Source organism: Erpetoichthys calabaricus, chromosome 14 (assembly GCF_900747795.2).
Source record: "Erpetoichthys calabaricus chromosome 14, fErpCal1.3, whole genome shotgun sequence".
Lineage (NCBI taxonomy): Eukaryota > Metazoa > Chordata > Cladistia > Polypteriformes > Polypteridae > Erpetoichthys > Erpetoichthys calabaricus.
This window is the reverse complement of record NC_041407.2, coordinates 45,890,216-45,910,181: the sequence shown is the minus strand read 5'-3', so window position 1 is coordinate 45,910,181 and position 19,966 is coordinate 45,890,216. Positions and strand designations below refer to the sequence as shown.

Here is a 19,966-nt window from a genome sequence, read left to right as displayed (position 1 = left end):
TTTCATATTTTTGATTTCTTTTCAGGCCTGCAGGTGGCAAAATTCTGTCTATAAATTGTATGTGCATTAGATGGAATCCAAGATCAATATGGCTGGTTGAAAATAAAGCGCAGTATGGGAAATTTTTGAATGCAATATTGAAGGCATTCATTATAAGCACATTGTCTTGGAGCAGAATATGTTGTGTGCTGTAGACATTAAGAGTAAAAAAAAACCCTCAAACCTTAAAATTCACCTAAATTTCATTACAAATTGGCCCATTCTGGACAATAAAAGGAAAAGATAAAAAGTGCCAACAGTCAGTGCCAATTTGTTCAGCACATATGACATAGAAAATATGATAAAATTGTGTAAAATTGTTCATATTCAGTATCTGGTTTTGATTAGGCTTGTTTTATTCAGACAAAAACAAAACCAGAGAGTAAACCATGTAGTGCAATAAGCTTCCACTAACATTAAACTCATATCCAAATCCATTAAGTGTACAGTTCTGTCCGATTGTAACACAAAAATAAACTCTGTAGGAGCTCCATCCCATAATTACTAAAACTAATAGATATAAAAATAAAATAGAAATGTCTTTGTGAAATAAAAACTAAAAATACATGATGAAGGAAAACTAAAACTAAATTGAATTTCCAAGTAAGGTCAGAAAAAATATAGAAATAAAAACTAATATAAAAAGGCAAAACTATAATAACCTTGGTGTCTGGGATATTTCATCTCAAGTACTCTAATATTCTGCAAAACCTTTTAGGCCCTTTTTCCTAGGCTCTGGCCACACTGAGGGAATTGTTCTGACCAGTACATTGAGCAAGGGGTCTTACTCTGTTGCACCCTGAATTTCGTCAAATTTCCAGTAATATTAACATATTGCACATTATACTGTATATTTGTGCATTAACAACTTTGGTCAATGAATTTTCACTACACAGAAATGAGAGCTGCGACATTTGTCTGCAGTGGGTAGTTCTTTTCCTGGGGTGTGCACAATGGTGAGGTCATACACATGGAGCTGCAATATCCTTCTCTGCAGTTTCAGCGGAACAGCTGATGAAGAGTTTGTGGAATATGACCTCCAATGACTTGTGATCATATGACTCGGTAGTCATATACAGTATGTACACTTAGGACAATTTACAGTGAAAGAGAACAACTGCATAGTTTTATTAATTAGAGTGAAGGGGTGTGGAATAGATAGATAGATAAGAACTTTATTTATCCCGAGGGAAATTCTTTTGTCATATACATGCTCAGTGCAACAAGAGGAATAAAGATAAGGTAGTAAAGAGTTAAAAAGATCAGTAGTAATAGTGCAAACAGAATAACAAAATAAACAGAATAACTCTAAACAAAGTAACAAATAACTATAACTAATAGTTTGTATTATAACTATATAACTAATTTGTGCAAAGCAACAAACAACTATAACTAAAACTATAACAGATATAATAAAACTACAGATTATTAGTGCAAGTGGTTATGAAAAGTGACTTAGTGTTTGTGCCATGAATAAATGAGATAGCAGCATGTGATGATGGTATGAAACAAACATTCAGTAACATACAGATGAGTAAATAAAAAAAACCGAATGAGACCTAATGACAAAATTCTGAAAAAGATCCATATTACTAACCGAGAATGCAAAACCGGATGTACGCAGGGACATCCGGCCATGGGCCGTAGCCGCAAAAAGACGTACTGCGCAGGCGCCCCAAGAAATGAGGCGCTGCGAGAGGCGGCCGCGACCACAGAAAAAAGGAGTGAGCACAGAAAAAAGGAGTCAAAGAAATGAGGCGCCGCGACCACAGAAAAAAGGAGTCAGCACAGAAAAAAGGAGTCAAACGCAGGCGACGCACACAGCGCCGCACAAAAGCCATTGCACACAAAACTAGCACACAAAAAAAAGAAGCCGCTCGCGCCCCACGAATCCCACACCCACCTCCAAGCACCCCCCCCCCCCCAAGCAACAGACGGGACACACACAAAGAGGACGAATCAACAAGCCCCTGGCACACAAAAAAAAAGAACCCGCAACCCCCCCCCCCCATACCACCACAAGCAACGGACGGGACACACACAAAGAGGAGGATTGAACAAGCCCCTGGCACACAAAAAGAAAGAAGACGCTCGCGACCCACCAATCCCAACACCCCCTCCAAGCAACATGCCCCCCCACCCCCAGACGCCGGCAAAGCACACAGCGCCTCACGAATCCCATTGCACACGAAACGGGACGCACACAAAGAGGAGGATTCAACAAGCTCCTACCACACCAAAAAAAAGAAGCCGTGACCGCCACACCAAGCCCATTACAGACGAAACGGGACAGACTACGGACATGGCACACGAAACGTTCACAACAACGACGATTCAGACCCACAAACACACTAACATCAATAAGAAGTGACACCCAAAGCCCCATTTCTAAAGAAACCGTCCGCAGATACCTGCTAAACGATTGCGCCACTTAGCTGACAATGCGTTCGATGATGAGTCCACTATTAAGGAAAATTCATTGGGATTAATGAATGTCATTTGCAATCATTGTCATTCACTTAACTTCCCTGAAGAAACAACTGGCAATACAAGTAATGAATTTACACGTTGTTGTCAAAAGGGTCAGATTAGACTGCCTCCTTTACATTCATATCCTGAATATCTACAGAAGCTTCTAACTAATGATGTACCTGAAACTAAAAACTTTATGAACTGCATTAGATCCTACAATAGTTCATTTGCTTTTGCATCTACCGGAGTAAATATCAGGCCACCAAAAGGCAATGGCCCATACTGCTTTCGCATATGTGGACAAATATTACATTGCATTGGAACAGTACACCCTGAAACAAATCAACAACGCAGATATGCACAAATCTACACACAAAGCCCCATTTCTAAATGAACCGTCCGTATTAAACATACGTCATCTCAACACGTTCACACTATGCAGCATAGGTGGATCTCATTACAATAAGGCACTATTAACCGTTCAACCGCAGAAAAGGCTCCATATTAACAGTGAGTGCGATCCTCCTTATTACTTATCCATATTTATCACGCTCAAGAACAAACAAGTCATAAATTCACGATCACGGGTACAAATCGATACGGCTCGGATAACGGGACCAAACACAATTCACACTATGTAGCATAGGTGGATCTCATTACAATAAGGCACTATTAACCGTTCAACTGCAGAAAAGGCTCCATATTAACAGTGAGTGCGATCCTCCTTATTACTTATCCATATTTATCACGCTCAAGAACAAACAAGTCATAAATTCATGATCATGGGTACAAATCGATACGGCTCGGATAACGGGACCAAACACAATTCAAACTATGCAGCATAGGTGGATCTCATTACAATAAGGCACTATTAACCAAACACATGAACCCGCATGAAAAAAAACAATACAAGTCGGCGACAACGCGCTTATGAAACTCTGGAAGAAAAAATATCTCGGCTCCAAAAACGCAAAGCTCAACTAACACAGTTACAGAAACGAACCCAAATGGACAGACACACTGAACGTGGACGCATGCAGCGCGCGTCTCACAGTACTGCATCGAAACAGGCATGGCTTCAAAACGAAACACCTCCCGTCTCAGACATACAGAAACGGCAGCGAGGGAACATCAACGACAGACACCTGCTAAACGATTGCGCCAGTTAGCTAACAACGCGTTCAATAATGAGTCCACTATTCAGGAAAATTCATTGAGATTAATGAATGTCATTTGCAATCATTGTCATTCACTTAACTTCCCTGAGGAAACAACTGGCAATACATGTAATGAATTTACACGTTGTTATCAAAAGGGTCAGATTAGACTGCCTCCTTTACATTCATATCCTGAATATCTACAGAAGCTTCTAACTAACGATGTGCCTGAAAGTGAAATCTTTATGAACTGCATTAGATCCTACAAATCGATATCCACTATGAACATTAACAGTGGCACTGCACATGACATCCGTCTTGCAAAACTGTTAATTATTGATGAATGTACAATGGCATCCACTCACTTACTCCACACCATTCATAAACTTCTACAAACGTTTATGAATAATGATCTTCCCTTTGAAGGAAAGGTACTTTTATTACGAGGAAATTTTAGACAGTGCGTAGCTATTGTTCCACATTCCATGCGCTCAGCTATTGTTCAGTGCACCTTAAAATACGCAGACAATTGGCATTGCTTTCAAAAGATACAGTTAGTACAAAACATGCAATGTCCACATCCAGATCATAACAATTGGTTATTACAACTGGGAGATGGTACACTCACCAATACAGATAGACTTCACCCAGATATTATTACAATTCCTCAAGCCTTTATCTGCGCCGACTTAGTTACAGACAGATTTGGAACAGCAATCTCATTGGACCAAAAGCCCCTTTTAACACAACGCACTATATTATGTCCAAAAAATATTAATGTGGAAAACATAACTACCCAAGTCATTGCATTACTGCATCATCTACACCTTCACACTATTCTATATCTCATTCATACATCACGCTCTTTCTCATTCCCAACACCAGGGGTTGGCGAGCGAAGCGAGCAGGGGGCGGAGCCCCCTAGTCACCTACAGAATGAGGAAGAGTTATACAGTCTTATTGCCACAGGTAGAAAGGATTTCCTGTGGCGTTCGGTTCTGCATTTGGAGGCAATGAGTCTTTTGCTGTGTGTGCTCTGATGACCTATCAAGGAGGCGTACATAGGGTGAGAGGGGTTGTCCATGATACCGAGAAGCTTTTTCAGCATTCTCCTCTCAGACACCTCCACCAGGTTCTCCAGTCTGACACCCAGGACAGAACCAGCCTTTTTAATCAGCTTGTTCAGCCTGTTGGCATCAGCTGTCTTCACCCCACTGCTCCAGCACACAGCTGCAAAAAACACCACGCTCTCTACCACAGAGTGATAGAACATAGTCAGCATTTTCCTACAGACATTGAAAGACCTGAGCCTCCTCAGTAGGTAAAGCCGGCTCTGCCCTTTCTTGAAAATCGTGTTGGTGTTCTTGGACCAGTCCAGTTTACTGTCAATGTGTACCCCCAGGTACCTGTAGTCCTCAACCACCTCAACATCCGTTCCTCTGATGATGACAGAGGTGGGAAAAGGAGCCTGCTTCCTAAAGTCCACAACCAGTTCCTTTGTCTTTGTGATGTTTATCTGTAAATGGTTTAGCTCACACCACTCCACAAAGCTGTCCACCACCCTCCTGTATTCCTCCTCCTGTCCATCCCTGATACAGGCCACAATGGCAGAGTCATCACAGAATTTCTGCAGGTGACATGACTGAGACCTGTACCTGAAGTCAGACGTGTAGAGGGTGAAGAGGAAGGGTGATAGGACAGTTCCCTGCGGCGCCCCCGTGCTGCTCAGGATACTATCAGAGCAGCAGCTCTTCAGCTGGACATGCTGTGGTCCATTTGTTAGATAGTCCGTAATCCAGGCTACTAATAGGGCGTCCACCTGCATTTCCGTGAGCTTATTCCCCAGCAGTGATGGTCTGATTGTGTTAAAAGCACTGGAGAAGTCAAAAAACATGACCCTCACAGTGCTCCCAACAATGTCCAAATGAGAATAAGCCTGGTTCAGCAGATAGATGATGGCGTCCTCCACGCCAATACGGGGCCGATAAGCAAACTGTAGGGGGTCCAGCCAGGGCTCCACCAGCAGACACATATGTTTCAGGAGAAGTCTCTCCAGCACTTTCATGACGTGTGAAGTCAGAGCCACTGGCCTGTAGTCGCTGGGGGTCAACAGGTGGGTCTTTTTAGGGACAGGAACCAGACAGGATGTCTTCCAGAGTGACGGGACCCTCTGCAGTTTCAGACTCATGTTGAAGATCAGATGTAGAACTCCACACAGCTGGGCAGCACAGCACCTGAGCGTCCTGAGACTGATGCCATCAGGACCTGCAGCTTTACTGGGATGAAGTCTACACAGTTCCCTTCTGATGTCATCAGCTGAGAGGGACTGAGAGAGACAGGCTCTGGTGGCAGGAGAGGGGGGAGGAGAATGGAGAAGGTGAGAAGAGCTGAGTGTGGGGGGAGGAGACGTAGGGGAGTCAAACCTATTAAAGTGCAGATTTAGGTTGTTTGCACATTCCACGTCTCCATCCATCCCAACACCTCTCTTTTGTTTCAAGTCAGTAATGGTCCTCATTCCATTCCACACCTCCCTGGGGTTGTTTTCTTGGAGTTTGCTTTCCAGCTTCCTCCTGTAGCAGTCTTTCCCCTCTGCAATCTTAGATTTTAGCTCCCTCTGTACCAGTCTCAACTCCTCTTTGCCACCGTTTCTGAAAGCTCTCTTCTTGTTGTTGAGTGTGGCTTTGATGTCTTTAGTTACCCAGGGTTTATTGTTGGGGAAGCAACGAACAGTTTTTTTGGGAACAACAGTGTCCACACAGAAGTTAATGTATTCTGTGATGCAGTCTGTCAGATTGTCTATATTGTCCCCATGGGAACTGCAGAGAACATCCCAGTCCGTTGCCTCAAAGCATCCCTGCAGTCTCCTCTGTCTCCCTTGTCCACCTCATGACAGTTTTCTTGACTGCGGGTTGTCTCTGGACGGCAGGTTTGTAAAGGGGCCGGAGATGGACAAGGTTGTGGTCAGCCCTGCCCAAGGGAGGGAGAGAGATGGAGGTGTATGCTTCAGTAGCATTGGCATAGAACAGGTCCAGTGTTTTATTGTCTCTGGTTTTGCAATCGACATATTGCTTGAATGTGGGTAGAACAGTGGAGAGGTTTGTGTGATTAAGGTCTCCCGTTACGGCCATAAACGCGGCCGGACTTCGAGTCAGGAGGTCCGCGGTCACCGAGCTGATGGCGTCATACGCCTGCGCCGCGTTAGCGTTCAATGTGTTTAGTACACACAGCCATCCTCACCTTAACGTGACTGGGGGAACACCAGCGGTTGTTTACATAAAGAGCGAGTCCTCCTCCCCTCTTCTTCTCGCTCCTACCGGTGTCCCTGTCCGCTCTCACACACTGAAACCCGTTTAAATCCACAACAGAGTCGGGGATGTTTTCGTGCAGCCATGTCTCCGTGAAACACATAACACTGCACTCCCGGAAAACTTTCTCTGTCCTTGTTAGCGTTGCCAGCTCGTCCATCTTATTCGCCAGAGATCTAACATTACCAAGTCACTACTGACGGGAGAGCAGGACGAAATCTTTTCTTCTTCAGCCGTCGTGCTTTCCCGGCTCTGCAGCCGCGGTAGTTCCTCTTGATCTCCGCGGGGATGTCGTGCCGAATACTGGCGCGGCTGTGCTGCCGGAGCCCCAGCAGCTGCTCCCGGCTGTAAACACAGGAGCCGTGTGGCCTCGCGGTCATCTCAGAGGTGTGCAGTAGTTGAAGCTGAAATTTTTAGCGAGTCATAATAAATAAATAATTACTCTATCTATACAAGTACTATAAACTAAAAAAAAATTAACTATATGAACTAAAATAGATAAGAGAAAAACAGAAAGAAGAAGAAAAGCAACGTAAATGCAGAGAGCACGACAGACAGGCTGCCGTCTTAGGACAGGGTGGTACATTACCCATGTTGTGATATGTCCATCTAGGTAGTTTACTTCTGAAAGTTCTGCAGTGAATTTGGATTGATAATTAATCACTCTGAGTTTCTAATTCTATGATTTCATTTCTTTGATTACCTTGTTTTTTCCTGGGTCTGGCTTAAGGATATGTCTAGTAAATTAGTAGCCAAAGTAGTTCACTTCTGAAACACAGAGTTTGTCTGTACATGAATAAATAACATCATGTGCCACACAAATATGGCATCTGCTATAGTGTATTATTATGAAAGAAACGAAGAAAATTAAAAGTATACACACCTGAGGGCAAGCCACTGCTGAATGAGCAACCAGTGACCACCAGTCGAAATTTAGTAATTAAAAAGAGAAAACAAAATAACAACAACTGAATATATAAAAATACCAGATGAAGATCCCAAAGGTGCTCTTTGCACTGTACTCCTGATAAACATGAATTTAAGTCTTCAACTTTGTTTGAAATTAACCTCCACAGACACTGGCTGCCAGGATTTTTACTCATTACACCCTTTGTAACATTCAAAACCTCCATCTGCTTCCAGATATTGACCACACTGAATTTCTATAGGCGATTCTGGTATTACATACTTACATACACACATGCTTGGAATAAAAAAAAATTTCAAATTTTTTTTTTTTTTACATATTTCATGGAGTTTATGGTTTATGCCCAATTTTTTTAATGTATATACATTAAATGAAAAACAGAAAATTTTAAATTTCTGTCTTACATATACAATATTTAGTACAACACATTACTTAAATTATTGTGCATGTTTAAATTATTTTAATTTATTTAAATAATTCTTGTAATACCTGTGCTCGATTTTTCTGAATATATTCTTGATTATGAATACTTCTAAAATGCTGAAGCATGAAAAAAGATTATTAAATAACTATTTCACTTTAAAAAAGGAATTACTCAGAACTGAATCAAGATATATATTTCCCTGCACATAAAAATAAACATATTAAACTATTTATACAGTAATTCAATAGCTAATATTTTCTGAATTGATAAAGAGTTTTACTAGATGGGGGAAAATAAATACTTCCAGTCACCCTGTTCCAGCTTTTTTAATCATCTAAACACAAATCAATTTAAACACTAGAGTTCTGTACATATAAATGAATGCTGAATATAAGTTAAACAGTTTAGTATGTACATGTAAACAATCTCAACAATATTACAGTTTTTTAAATTACAATACTAACAGCTCATTGTCTTATCACACACTACATCTTTAGTTCCTATATACAAAATAGTTCCTGTACAATTACCTTGTAAAATACAAGATATAGAATTAGCTATACAGCAGCACCATAAGGTAGATTTCCTGGATTAGAAGTAAGTGCCACCACAAAAATGAGACACAATTTAATGTTTTATGGTAAGCAATACCTCAGACCTATAAACTCAACTTTAATATTTAAATTAAAGTCTTAGCTCAAAGGATTTGTATGTCAAAATAGGCACTGTTTAGGTTTTGATCTGCAAAACTTCTGCTAAAATTCTCAGTAAAGTACACTATACAAAAATAAGACAACAAGAGGTCAGGATGACATAGCCTTGGGTCAGAAACATGGTTTTGTCTAGAGTTTTCAGCTTCATACAGTACTGCTTCCTAGTCCAGTTTGTATTTGGTCTCAGTAACATGGAAGGAAAATATACTGTAGCAAAGTTCCATCATTTCAGAAAAGACTTACTTGACAATGGTTTTCAAAAACCGTGTGCAACATTGTAAATAAGGCATTCAAGAAAATAAATTACTTCCTGAAGAGCAGACAGGAAAGAAAATGAGGGATCAAACAGGCAAGGACTAAGTGACATGCAGGCCAAATGCCCTGTAACGTCACTTGCAATGTTAGACAGGTTTGTCTTAGTCTGACATGTCCTGATTCTGGGATCACTCTAGAAGAGTCTTCTGCATTTCCTGACTTACCATAACAGCCATTAAAAGGTATGCAATGGGTGTTTTATCTGAAATTCATAATTAATTTTCTTATCCTCTAAGATTTCATCTCAAAGTGTAAATAACAGGATGATTTACTCTTAAATGTGAAAAAAACTTTAAAGGTAAATGATGCACAAACTAATGTGGTATTCAGCACACAAAAAAGTACACCTTTGGGAATGCTTGGGAAAAAGCATGTTCATGAATGCAGGTTTAAAGAGCACCTCAGTGAGAACCAAAGATGCCAGAGTTGTAATACCTGATAAAGAGGCAGACAATTCTGACTAATGTGTGTACTAGTAATTTTATGTCCTTCCACAGTAAGTGCATTGCAGAGATAAGTCTCTCTTCTTCTGACATATAGAGAATGTACAATCTACCAAAATTAAATTTGGTCAGCCATAATTTTAGTTTTTTTTCTGCAATTTATAACATTATGTAGCCTTGTTCATAAATATGTTGAGGTGCATAATTACGGCAATTATATGTATACCATTCAGGTTTTCTCAGTAGTATTGATGGAACCTTACAAAAAGACTTCAGAAAAATTAAAATCTTTTTGAAACCACAAGATCCAATTAGTGTTATTTTCAAACTTGAAGCCATTCCATCCCTTTCTTCAAAGAACTCCGGTGATTACTGTAAATACTGGATTCTTGTCTTCAAAGCTGCACTTGTCTCAGTTTTCTTTGGTTTAGGCAGGCAAGAAAAGTCATCATAAACTCTTCTTTTATACTGTACTGGAGTCAGTATCCAGTTGAGCTATGTCGTCTCTGTAAAGAAAAATTAAAACTGGAAATTAAAAAAAAAAAACAAATCATATACTTAATGGCTTAGTGACAACACATTCATAGCTGGTTTTTCCTCAACATGACAAAGATGTGCAGATTAACTCGATTGGGAACTCTAAACTGGCTGTGCACAAGTGAATGTGCCCAAGTATGGCCTATAATGCCTTGTTCAGGGTTGGTTCTTACCTTACACTCAAGTGCTGTAATTGTACCGTGGGAAACCAGAACCTAACAACGGATCAGGTGGATTTGAACAGACAGTAGATGGGTGAATTCACATTAGAGCTGGTATAAATGTCTCCCAGTAGCTCTACTGTTCCTCTACTGTGTGTTTTGCCTTAAACAATTTTTAGTAAGTTACTGTACACTGGGGAAATTCCAAAGGACTGAATAATGGCAAATATTATCCCGTTAAATAAAAAGAGTGTCCATGCAGATTGAAGAAACTACAGGCCAGTAAGCTTAAATGTATCACAGGTAAATTTGTGGAATGAATTATTAAGGGAAAGATTCAGCAGCACAAGGCAAGAACAGTTCTACTGAAGAGTCAGCATGGCTTCAGAAAAGGAAGGTCATGTTTAACCAACATGCTGGAATTCTATGTGGAAGCAACAAAAGGATATGATGAAAGTGTAGCATATGATATAATTTATCTTGACTTCCAGAAAGCATTTGATAAGGTGCCACGTGAAGAAGTGAGAGTACAGGGTGGTGTTTGTAGATGGATGCAAAATAGGGCTAAGATGCAGGAAGTAGACAGTTATGGTGCGTGGAACCCTATAAGAATTGCCCTGACGTTAAGAATGGTGTTCAACAGGGGTCAGTGCTAGGGCAGTTTTTAATATATAAATGATTTGTATAGGAATACAAGTAAGAAACTGGTTACATTTGCAGATGATAGCAAACTAGGTGGATTGGCAGATAATCCAGAATCTGTTGAGCATGTAGGCTGATGGCTGAGGAAATTTAATGTAAGTAAATGTAAAGCACACATAGGAAGTATAAATGTTAGGTTTGAATACATGATGGGAGGTCTGAAAATCAAAAGTACACCTTATGAGAATGATTTACAAGGCATAGTGGACTCAACACTATCAATTGTGAGACAGTGTTCAGAAGCCATTAAAAAGACAGAAGGTTAGGTTATATAGCACAAAGTGTAGAGTACATGTCCAAGGAGGTTATGCTCAGGCTTACAGACACATTAAATAAGTTGCCAAGTAGTGTGGTAGATGCTGTGACTTTTGGGACTTTCAAAAGTATACTTCATTTTATTTTAGAAGAACTGAGCAGAAAGGACTGGCAAGCTTTGTTAGGCTGGATGGCTTGTCTCTCGTTTAGAATGTTCTAATATTCCTTGCCAAATCTACAGTGTTCTTTTTGGTTAAGGGGGAGGTTCCATGCAGTAATATGGACAGCCATAAGATGACAAAACAGGGCTTTGATTACATTTTGTGCAAGTGTTTAAAGGAAAGCACAATATTACAATAGCCTACACTGGTGTGCCTGCATAATAGTGTACTTATTAATAAGATATATTAAAGTTTTTTAGCATTTACTCTTTAAGCATTCAAATGATTACTTTTGATTAAATAGAACATATTTTTGCAATTATTTTGCTTTTACAGAATTACCAAGTATATGTTAATAAAAACATTAACAGAACAAAAATCAGTGCATCATGATCTGTCATACTGCATAGCTGACTTATAGTAACAGGTGAAAATTAATTTAAAGGAGAAGAGAATAGGGGCGGCACGGTGGCGCAGTGGGTAACGCTGCTGTCTCGCAGTTAGGAGACCCAGGTTCGCTTCCCAGGTCCTCCCTGCGTGGAGTTTGCATGTTCTCCCCGTGTCTGCTTGGGTTTCCTCCGGGTACTCCGGTTTCCTCCCACATTCCAAAGACATGCAGGTTAGGTGCATTGGCAATTCTAAATTGTCCCTAGTGTGTGCTCGGTGTGTGTGTGCCCTGCCTGGGGTTTGTTTCCTGCCTTGCGCTCTGTGTGACCCTGTAGTTAGAATATAGCGGGTTGGATAATGGATGGATGGATGGAGAAGAGAATAAAAGCATATCAATAATATATGTCTCGCTGCCTCAAAATTCTGTTCCCAAATCTCTTTTTATCAGGATCTTTTATCAGTGGCAGGAGTCAGCCCTGGAGAAGGTGCCAATACATCTCATGGCACACTTGCATATACAACCACCAAGGTGGTGTAGGCACTTGGTTGTCATCTCTTCACAAAAAACACACAACAGAGACCAAGAGATTCAATGAATGCATAGATGCGTAAGCCAGTTTTTATTTCAGAGCTCCAGATTTTTATACAAAACTAAATTTGTATTTTAACACCTGCATCCAGAGAATAAAATAAGAATTTTGTATTTTTTTTTAAACACATTTATTAATGACTATAACTACACCACATCTATTAGTGACATCATCACGCATTTCCTGATGTAGTTAATCTCTCTTACTTTAACTTTATTTTACACACTTTCTTCCAGTTTTATGAATTATTTTATCAGCTATCCACAGGCTACAAGGTTTCAAGAAGACCTACTGAACTGGCTGGAACTACTAGAATCTACAAAAAATAAAAGTAGGTCAGTTTAAATAAATTTCCATTTTTATATTTTTAAAGAAGGTGGCACAATGGTGCAGTGGTAGCACTGCTGCCTCGCAGTTAGGAGACCCGGGTTCACTTCCCAGGTCCTCCCTGCATGGAATTTGCATGTTCTCCCCGTGTCTGTGTGGGATTCCTCCAGGGTGCTCTGGTTTCCTCCCACAGTCCAAAGACATGCAGGTTAGGTGCATTGGCGATCCTAAATTGTCCCTAGTGGGTGCTTGGTGTGTGGGTGTGTGTGTTTCGTCCTGCGGTGGGCTGGCACCCTACCTGGGGTTTGTTTGCTGCCTTGCGCCCTGTGTTGGCTGGGATTGGTGCCAGCAGACCCCTGTGACCCTGTAGTTAGGATATAGCGTGTTGGATGTTGGATAGATGGATATTTTTAAAGAAGAGTGGATGAGCCTGGAAAACCAAATACAATCATGCTTCCCAACTTGACCTGAACTATCTGTTAGCTGTCTCTTCTTCCAATTACCAATGTGCCTTCATGTTTGATAGTGCTTCCATAGCATTTAAAACTGAATCTGTAGCTGGACACATTGGGTTATGCATTTCAATATGATTTAATACTCCTTTTTCAACCTAACTGGCCCTAAAAATTATGTCTATTAAAAGATTTATTTAAATGTCAGGTGTGAAGTTTACCTTAGTACTTCTAGCTTCATTTTGTTTAGTTGACGAGTCTTCTCATTGATTGGGTAGAGCTTGAAGATGAGGAGGCCCAAGATAATCAATACAATAGGTGCTGGACATACAAGAATCTTGAGGGTTAAATTCACTGCATCAGCTTGGGTGCACATTTTGGTTTTATATCCAGCAAAACTGAAATGCAGAAAGGTATCAGGTGAAAAAAGTACTATAGAAAGTACTATAACAACACAGGCCTAAAATTAAAAATATCAATAGGCTACAGCACATGAGCAAGTTCAAGAACCTGTATGCTAGAGTGCTGTGGTAGTCAATCAATATAATATGTCTCTATATTTCTTACAAGCTCTATTTTCCAATGATAACATTGGTAATGGTAATTCATTGGAACAACGCATTTCAATTATGGAGCAGTATGTTTATACAGACTCTTTCTAGTTGACATGACAGATTTATGAAAGAAAATCCTATTGCAAGTGCTCCTGCCAAACACACAGCTCCGCAGTTGAAAAACAGAAATGCACAGAAACCAAGAAACTCTTCTGTTCGCACCCCTGAGTTTGTAACTGACTTTGCAGATCATATAGAAAAAACTTTTCATGCGCTGACAATATAGATTCTAAAAATGTCATGTCAGCATGTACTCCATGATGTAAAGGCAACTTTTCATGCGCCACTTGGTAGGATATGTTTTTAAGTTACCTAACAGAAAATGTCAGGGAAAACATTTGGCCTGAATTTCATTTTTGACATGGGGCAATCTTCACACTACAAAATAGTTGAAACATTCTGTATACAATAATATTTCTTGAATGTCCTCTATTGACAGCAGCTAACCCTAACCTGGAAAGATTTGTTATTTAATGATTTATACTCACCCCAAACTGAGTGTGGAGATCCCCAGTGAAATGCCAGATGCAAATTTAGTGAAAAAGACGTAGAAGGAATAAAATATTGCCTCGTGGCCTTGGGATGTTGGATTTTTTATTTTAAAATCATCAAGCACATCAGGAAGCATGGACCTGTACAAAGGAAAAAAATCAGTACCCTGCCAGTAAGATTTAATAATTAAACTCACCAAATAGCAAAAAAAAAACAAACAAAAAAAAAAAACAAATAAAGTCAACGAATATCCTCATCATACATTCTTTGACTGAATAAAATAACTGAAGTTTGTTAATTACAGTTTAACAACTCACCAAGGAAGAAAGAAGGCAGCAGCTACACTAATCCCAGAAGCAACAGAGACCAAGTAAGCAAGGATAAGATTGCTTTTCAGGCACACAATGAGTATCATGAAGGGTACCACCCACTATAAAGGAAAAATATGTGTTAGGATTAAGTTAGCTGAAACTGTTAGCTGCTTAAAACCACATATGGCCTCACTATATTTGGAATGTAGGAACATGAGAAATTTCACAAATGACTGAAGACCATTCAGTTCATCAAGCTTAATAGCTAAGCCATCCTAATTCTCTGAAAAAAATGCTTATTGATAGTCAGGGACCAATAGTGCGTATACCAACTCATCTCTTGCCATTGCTGCACAGTCTATAAAAAGGTGACCATTTCCAGTTACTTATTCAGATCAAATCATTAAAATATGTAGTAAAGTAAATACCTCTGACAGGTTTGGCCATTGTGAATATCTATTATAACTCACATGGAAAACTGAACTTTAGTGCGCCAAATATAAAAGTTTCAGCAATTGATTGCTCCTAAAGTACAAGATATATTTAAGATACCTTTTTACTGAAAAGTCTCTTACCGAGGTGCCAAGGTACACTGCTGTTTTTTTCCCAAACCTTGTGAGAAACCACTGCCAAAATGGGATAGTCAATGTGGCTGAAAGCTAGAAAAAGAGATTGAAATTATTTAATGTTTTGTTACTCTAATAATAAGTTTATGTAATACCTATGTCAGATATTTTTTTAAACAGTTTAACTACTTTTAGTCCTTTAAAGACACACATTTTCATTTAAAAGTTACCTAAATATAATAAGATTAGTTTCTTTATTTAAATAAATTGGTCACAATATACTAATGGAGCTTTAATAGAATTACTAGAAGGATTTTGCAGTTGCTAAAAATCTGGTCATGCAATGCCTATGGTATTATGGACCTTAAATTCATTTAACATTATAATAGTACATTAGAGCTGAATTTTTAAATAATAAAATGTCATTTAACAATACCAATACATTACCAACAATTATGTAAAATAAAGTAACAAAATACTTTTGTATTGTGAAAAATAAATGCAGATATCTGTGGATATGTAAAACATACAATATGTAAATTGTGTTGAATGTAGGGATCAGAACAGCTACTTGCATTATTACCCAAATGAGATGATGCACATCTAACATCAATTAAAAAATCACTGTAAAACACCAAGAAGTCTCTGTGTTAGGCATCAAAAAGCATAATATGAATTATTGGGACACACAGCATAGTCAATCATGTGGTCATTAACAAACAACAGGGTTGTGATATGCTTTACAATTAAAATTTGACTTTTAAAACATAGAAAACAGAAATACAGTAGGTTTATTCTGTAATCAATTAGAACTAGATGGCTACTGACACGTTGTTCATGTATATATGCAAGAACTATAGTAGTTTATTTTTCTTTTGATTGAAGCATTACAGCATTAAAATACCTGTTTTCCTTCATTATGATATTCTTAATATAAGGTGGAAGCAATAAGCAGAAGGAAAGTTCCAATACATGAGATGACACTGAGGGGATGAAAAGGTAGTTCTGTGTCCTAGAAAGAATTATTTAGAATAAATGGGTTGATCTCACTTGGCTGAACTTTGTTTTCTAGCTTTCAAATGATATTAAATTATAGACTCTTCAACTGTATAATAAAACTACAGTCTGAGTCATGGACAAAGACAAGAGTGGCTGGTCATGAATCATCCGGATGACACTGAATTCTGTTTGGGTTTTGGATAGTCTCGACACACAACTGTACTCTCCTGTACTGGCACTGCATATTGTTACTAACACTGTGTAGTCTGCTTTGACCACTCTCTGTGTTGCTTTTAGTAGGAGCACACATTTTACAGAAAGGAGGTCAGCCAGTACAGGTGCACAGTAATTAAACTCACTCCCTTTATATATTATAAATGCTAACATATTTATGTTTCAGGAATCCTTCAGCCTAGGTTTTTCAATTTTCCTTCACAATCTGTTCTATACTTTATATACTAAATCACTTTGAGAATGGGCATTATCAGACACTCGCATAGAATATTGATAAACAGAGGCTGAACAGTATGTTACAGAAATGTCATTATTCAGTTAGAATTATAAATAGAACTTTGACAAATGCATTGTCCATGCTTTTAATGAAAATATAATTCTTCACTGTTAGCTTACTATAACATAAAACAAAGGAGTTAACTGTGCATGAGAACAAACAATTATAGCCATCACCATATTTCTTTTCTCCTACTACTTAGTTAATTATGCATAATGTAGTTCTTTTCTTAGTACAAATATCCTTACATATATTCTTACATATTTTATGGTAAATCTCTACTGTTCACCTCTAAGAAATTTATGCACAATCTTTTCTGTATTTCAAAAATAAATATCTTATAAAGGGAAGAGTCACCAAAGCTCAAGTTAAAAAGTTACTTAATGATGACACTTGTGGTTAGAGAACTACTATCCTATGAATGCTGAGAACAAGGCAGGAATTAGCCCTGCAAGAGACACCCATTCACTGTGGGATATAAATCCATATGTACTCATATCTGGCTATTAAAAAGATCACCAATTAATCCTAGAGTACTGGAGATGTGCTAGAATAGGGTGCTAAGCAGGAACAAACCATGGACAGGGCGTCAGTCCAATGCAGGGTGGACACACAAACACATGCACATGTGCGCACACACACACCCCAACCACACACTGGGGAACCAACTGAGCATCGCCAATCCACTTAACCCACATGTCTTTGGACTGTGAGAGGAAACCAGGACACCCAGACAAAACCCATGAAGATTTAGGAAGAACATGCGAACTCCATTCTGAGAGTACCTGGAGGCAAACCCAGGTCTCCTGACTGCAAAGCAGTAGCACTATCAGTGTGCCATCTTAGAAATAACAATGAAGTTAATAAATATGTTCATGCAAAATGTTTTTTCTTGTACTCTTACAGAATTCAGTCTTAAAAGAAATGTATCCACATTTCATATAAACAGTGCAAAATTTAAAATTACTGAATAATCCTGATTTACTTGAAATATTATTCACTAGCATTTATACTGAAAGTAGATTATGCCTTTAACATGCTAATTTAATAATAGTTATATAATTAAAGTTGAAAACATAATCCTTGGGTTAGTTACCAAACATTGATTACTAAATTACTAACGTATTAAATATTTCTGCAATTTCTTTCTTTTTTTTTTTTTTTTTTAAAAAACAGTTTGCAAATTTTCCTTTTTGAGTGCAATTTTAATTTTAAATGTTTTCAATGAGCAAGTAAACTATATATTTATATTTTTTCTCTTAATAGAATTCTATTTTCTGGTTTCTTCTCAGTTTGAACAAGCCACTGCAAAATGGCTTAACTCCCATCCCCCACTGCACATTTTGAAAAGATGACCAAATCCATTGGTGGAAATCAGAATAATGGGGATCATTTGGTTCCCACGACCAGACTTTTATTTTCTTGTAAACTTCAAAACAAAGCATCGCTATTCATCCTTGGAGAAACAGATTGCTCAACACAACAATGAGTCCAATTCGACTTTTTCTATCCTATTTGCTTCTAAACAAAACAGTGTACTGTTAGTTTTCTTCAGCTGAAACAAACAAACAAAAAAACTCTACTTGCACTATTGCAGTTAATCAAATTTAATGCTTTTCTATTTCATATTTTAGATAGATATGATGTATAACTATAAAAACAACTTCATGCAGGGTAACAATGAACATCAAAATTTATAGTATAATTAGCTAGCCTGAATGTCCTATTCAACCTTTTCTTTCAACTAAATTGTCCAAACAAGGCAAACAAGTTCATCATATTTCTAGAAAGCTATTTGTTTCATCAAGACATAACACCCAACAGTTCAGTCAGTGTTTTTGACAATTATCAAGTTCCAGCAAAGATATATTTTCACTATTGACAAGACCAGTGTAAAACAGCTCATCTATGCCAATTCATATTGTTTCTCTTTTTTGTCAAGCATTTTATCTAAACATGCAGTATATTATACAATACCACTTTGCTCTGTTCTCTTCTCGTATGAGACAAAGTGAACCTAATTGTGAATTTTTTTCTGTCTAAAGAAACAACTTAATTATTTATCTAAATTAAACCACTAGTTTATTGAAATCAATTTTGAATTTGCTTTTGTGTATTTGCTGTTGTATGTATTAATCACTTTGCTTGTACTTATGTTTTGCTGTTCTTTTCAGGTTTATTATATAGTATTTCATTATTTAGTTACTATCTCTTCACCTATATGAATTTTGCATAATGTCTCAATTGAGTTTACTAATGATACATTTACATTTAAAGGATAACAACGATTTTGTTAAGCTAGTGACTGGTGACATTTTCAGAATTTAAAAATGTTTTTTTTGGCTAGGTTGAGTCAAGAAGTTAACAATAAACAAACATTTAGAAGTAATTTAGACGATTTATCTTGCCTAATAAATACAACTAAATAGTGTTTACCTGCCTATTCTCTTTCATTAAAATGAATAGTAGACAAGATCAACAAGATATCCTGAACTTTGCAGAATATTTATTCAACTCAAAATTGTCCACTTGCATCCTTGATCCAGTTCCTACACACATTTTTGAAGATTTCTTGGACTGCTTAAACAATACTGCATTTATAATATAGTTAACAAGCTCAACAGTGTCTGATATCTATCTATCTATCTATATTATATATATATATATATATATATATATATATATATATATATATATATATATATATATAAGAATGGACGCTGTATAGCGCCCGACCCGACATAGATTATTTTACACGTGCCTCCCGTGTCCAAACAAAAACTATTTTATTTTCTTTCCCTGTGGGTGCACATCTTCCCCGTGTCCCACAGGTAACACACAGTCCCAAATAAAGCACAACAAGTATAACCAATCACTCTTCTTCTCTCTCTGGCACCACCTCTCCTCCCAGGCAACCTTGTCCTTTCTCCACCTGACTTTGGCCGCTGAGTGGTGGTCGCTGGCTCCTTTTATAGTTCACCCAGAAGTGCTCCAGGTGCTTGATCACCAAGTTCTGGCTGCACTTCCGGGTGTGATGTATATGCTACCCACATGGGCTCAGGAGTCCCAAACACAGCACCCCCTGGTGGTGTCTGCAGGACCCAA

At 38.3% G+C, this 19,966-nt stretch overlaps 1 protein-coding gene across 2 annotated transcripts in view; it reads right to left on the bottom strand.

Annotated features, from left to right (window-relative positions):
- Positions 1–8,635: 8,635 nt before the first annotated feature.
- mfsd2ab (MFSD2 lysolipid transporter A, lysophospholipid b) overlaps positions 8,636–19,966 on the bottom strand; it is a 57,785-nt gene continuing 46,454 nt past the window's right edge. For both annotated transcript variants that reach the window (XM_028818605.2, XM_028818604.2), the window contains exons 10-14: positions 15,361–15,444; positions 14,792–14,904; positions 14,471–14,614; positions 13,590–13,766; positions 8,636–10,302 (exon numbers count right to left, since the gene is read on the bottom strand). In XM_028818605.2, the coding sequence (XP_028674438.1) occupies positions 10,260–10,302; positions 13,590–13,766; positions 14,471–14,614; positions 14,792–14,904; positions 15,361–15,444 (561 nt within the window). In that variant the 3' untranslated portion in view covers positions 8,636–10,259. The remainder of the gene's footprint in view (positions 10,303–13,589; positions 13,767–14,470; positions 14,615–14,791; positions 14,905–15,360; positions 15,445–19,966) is intronic.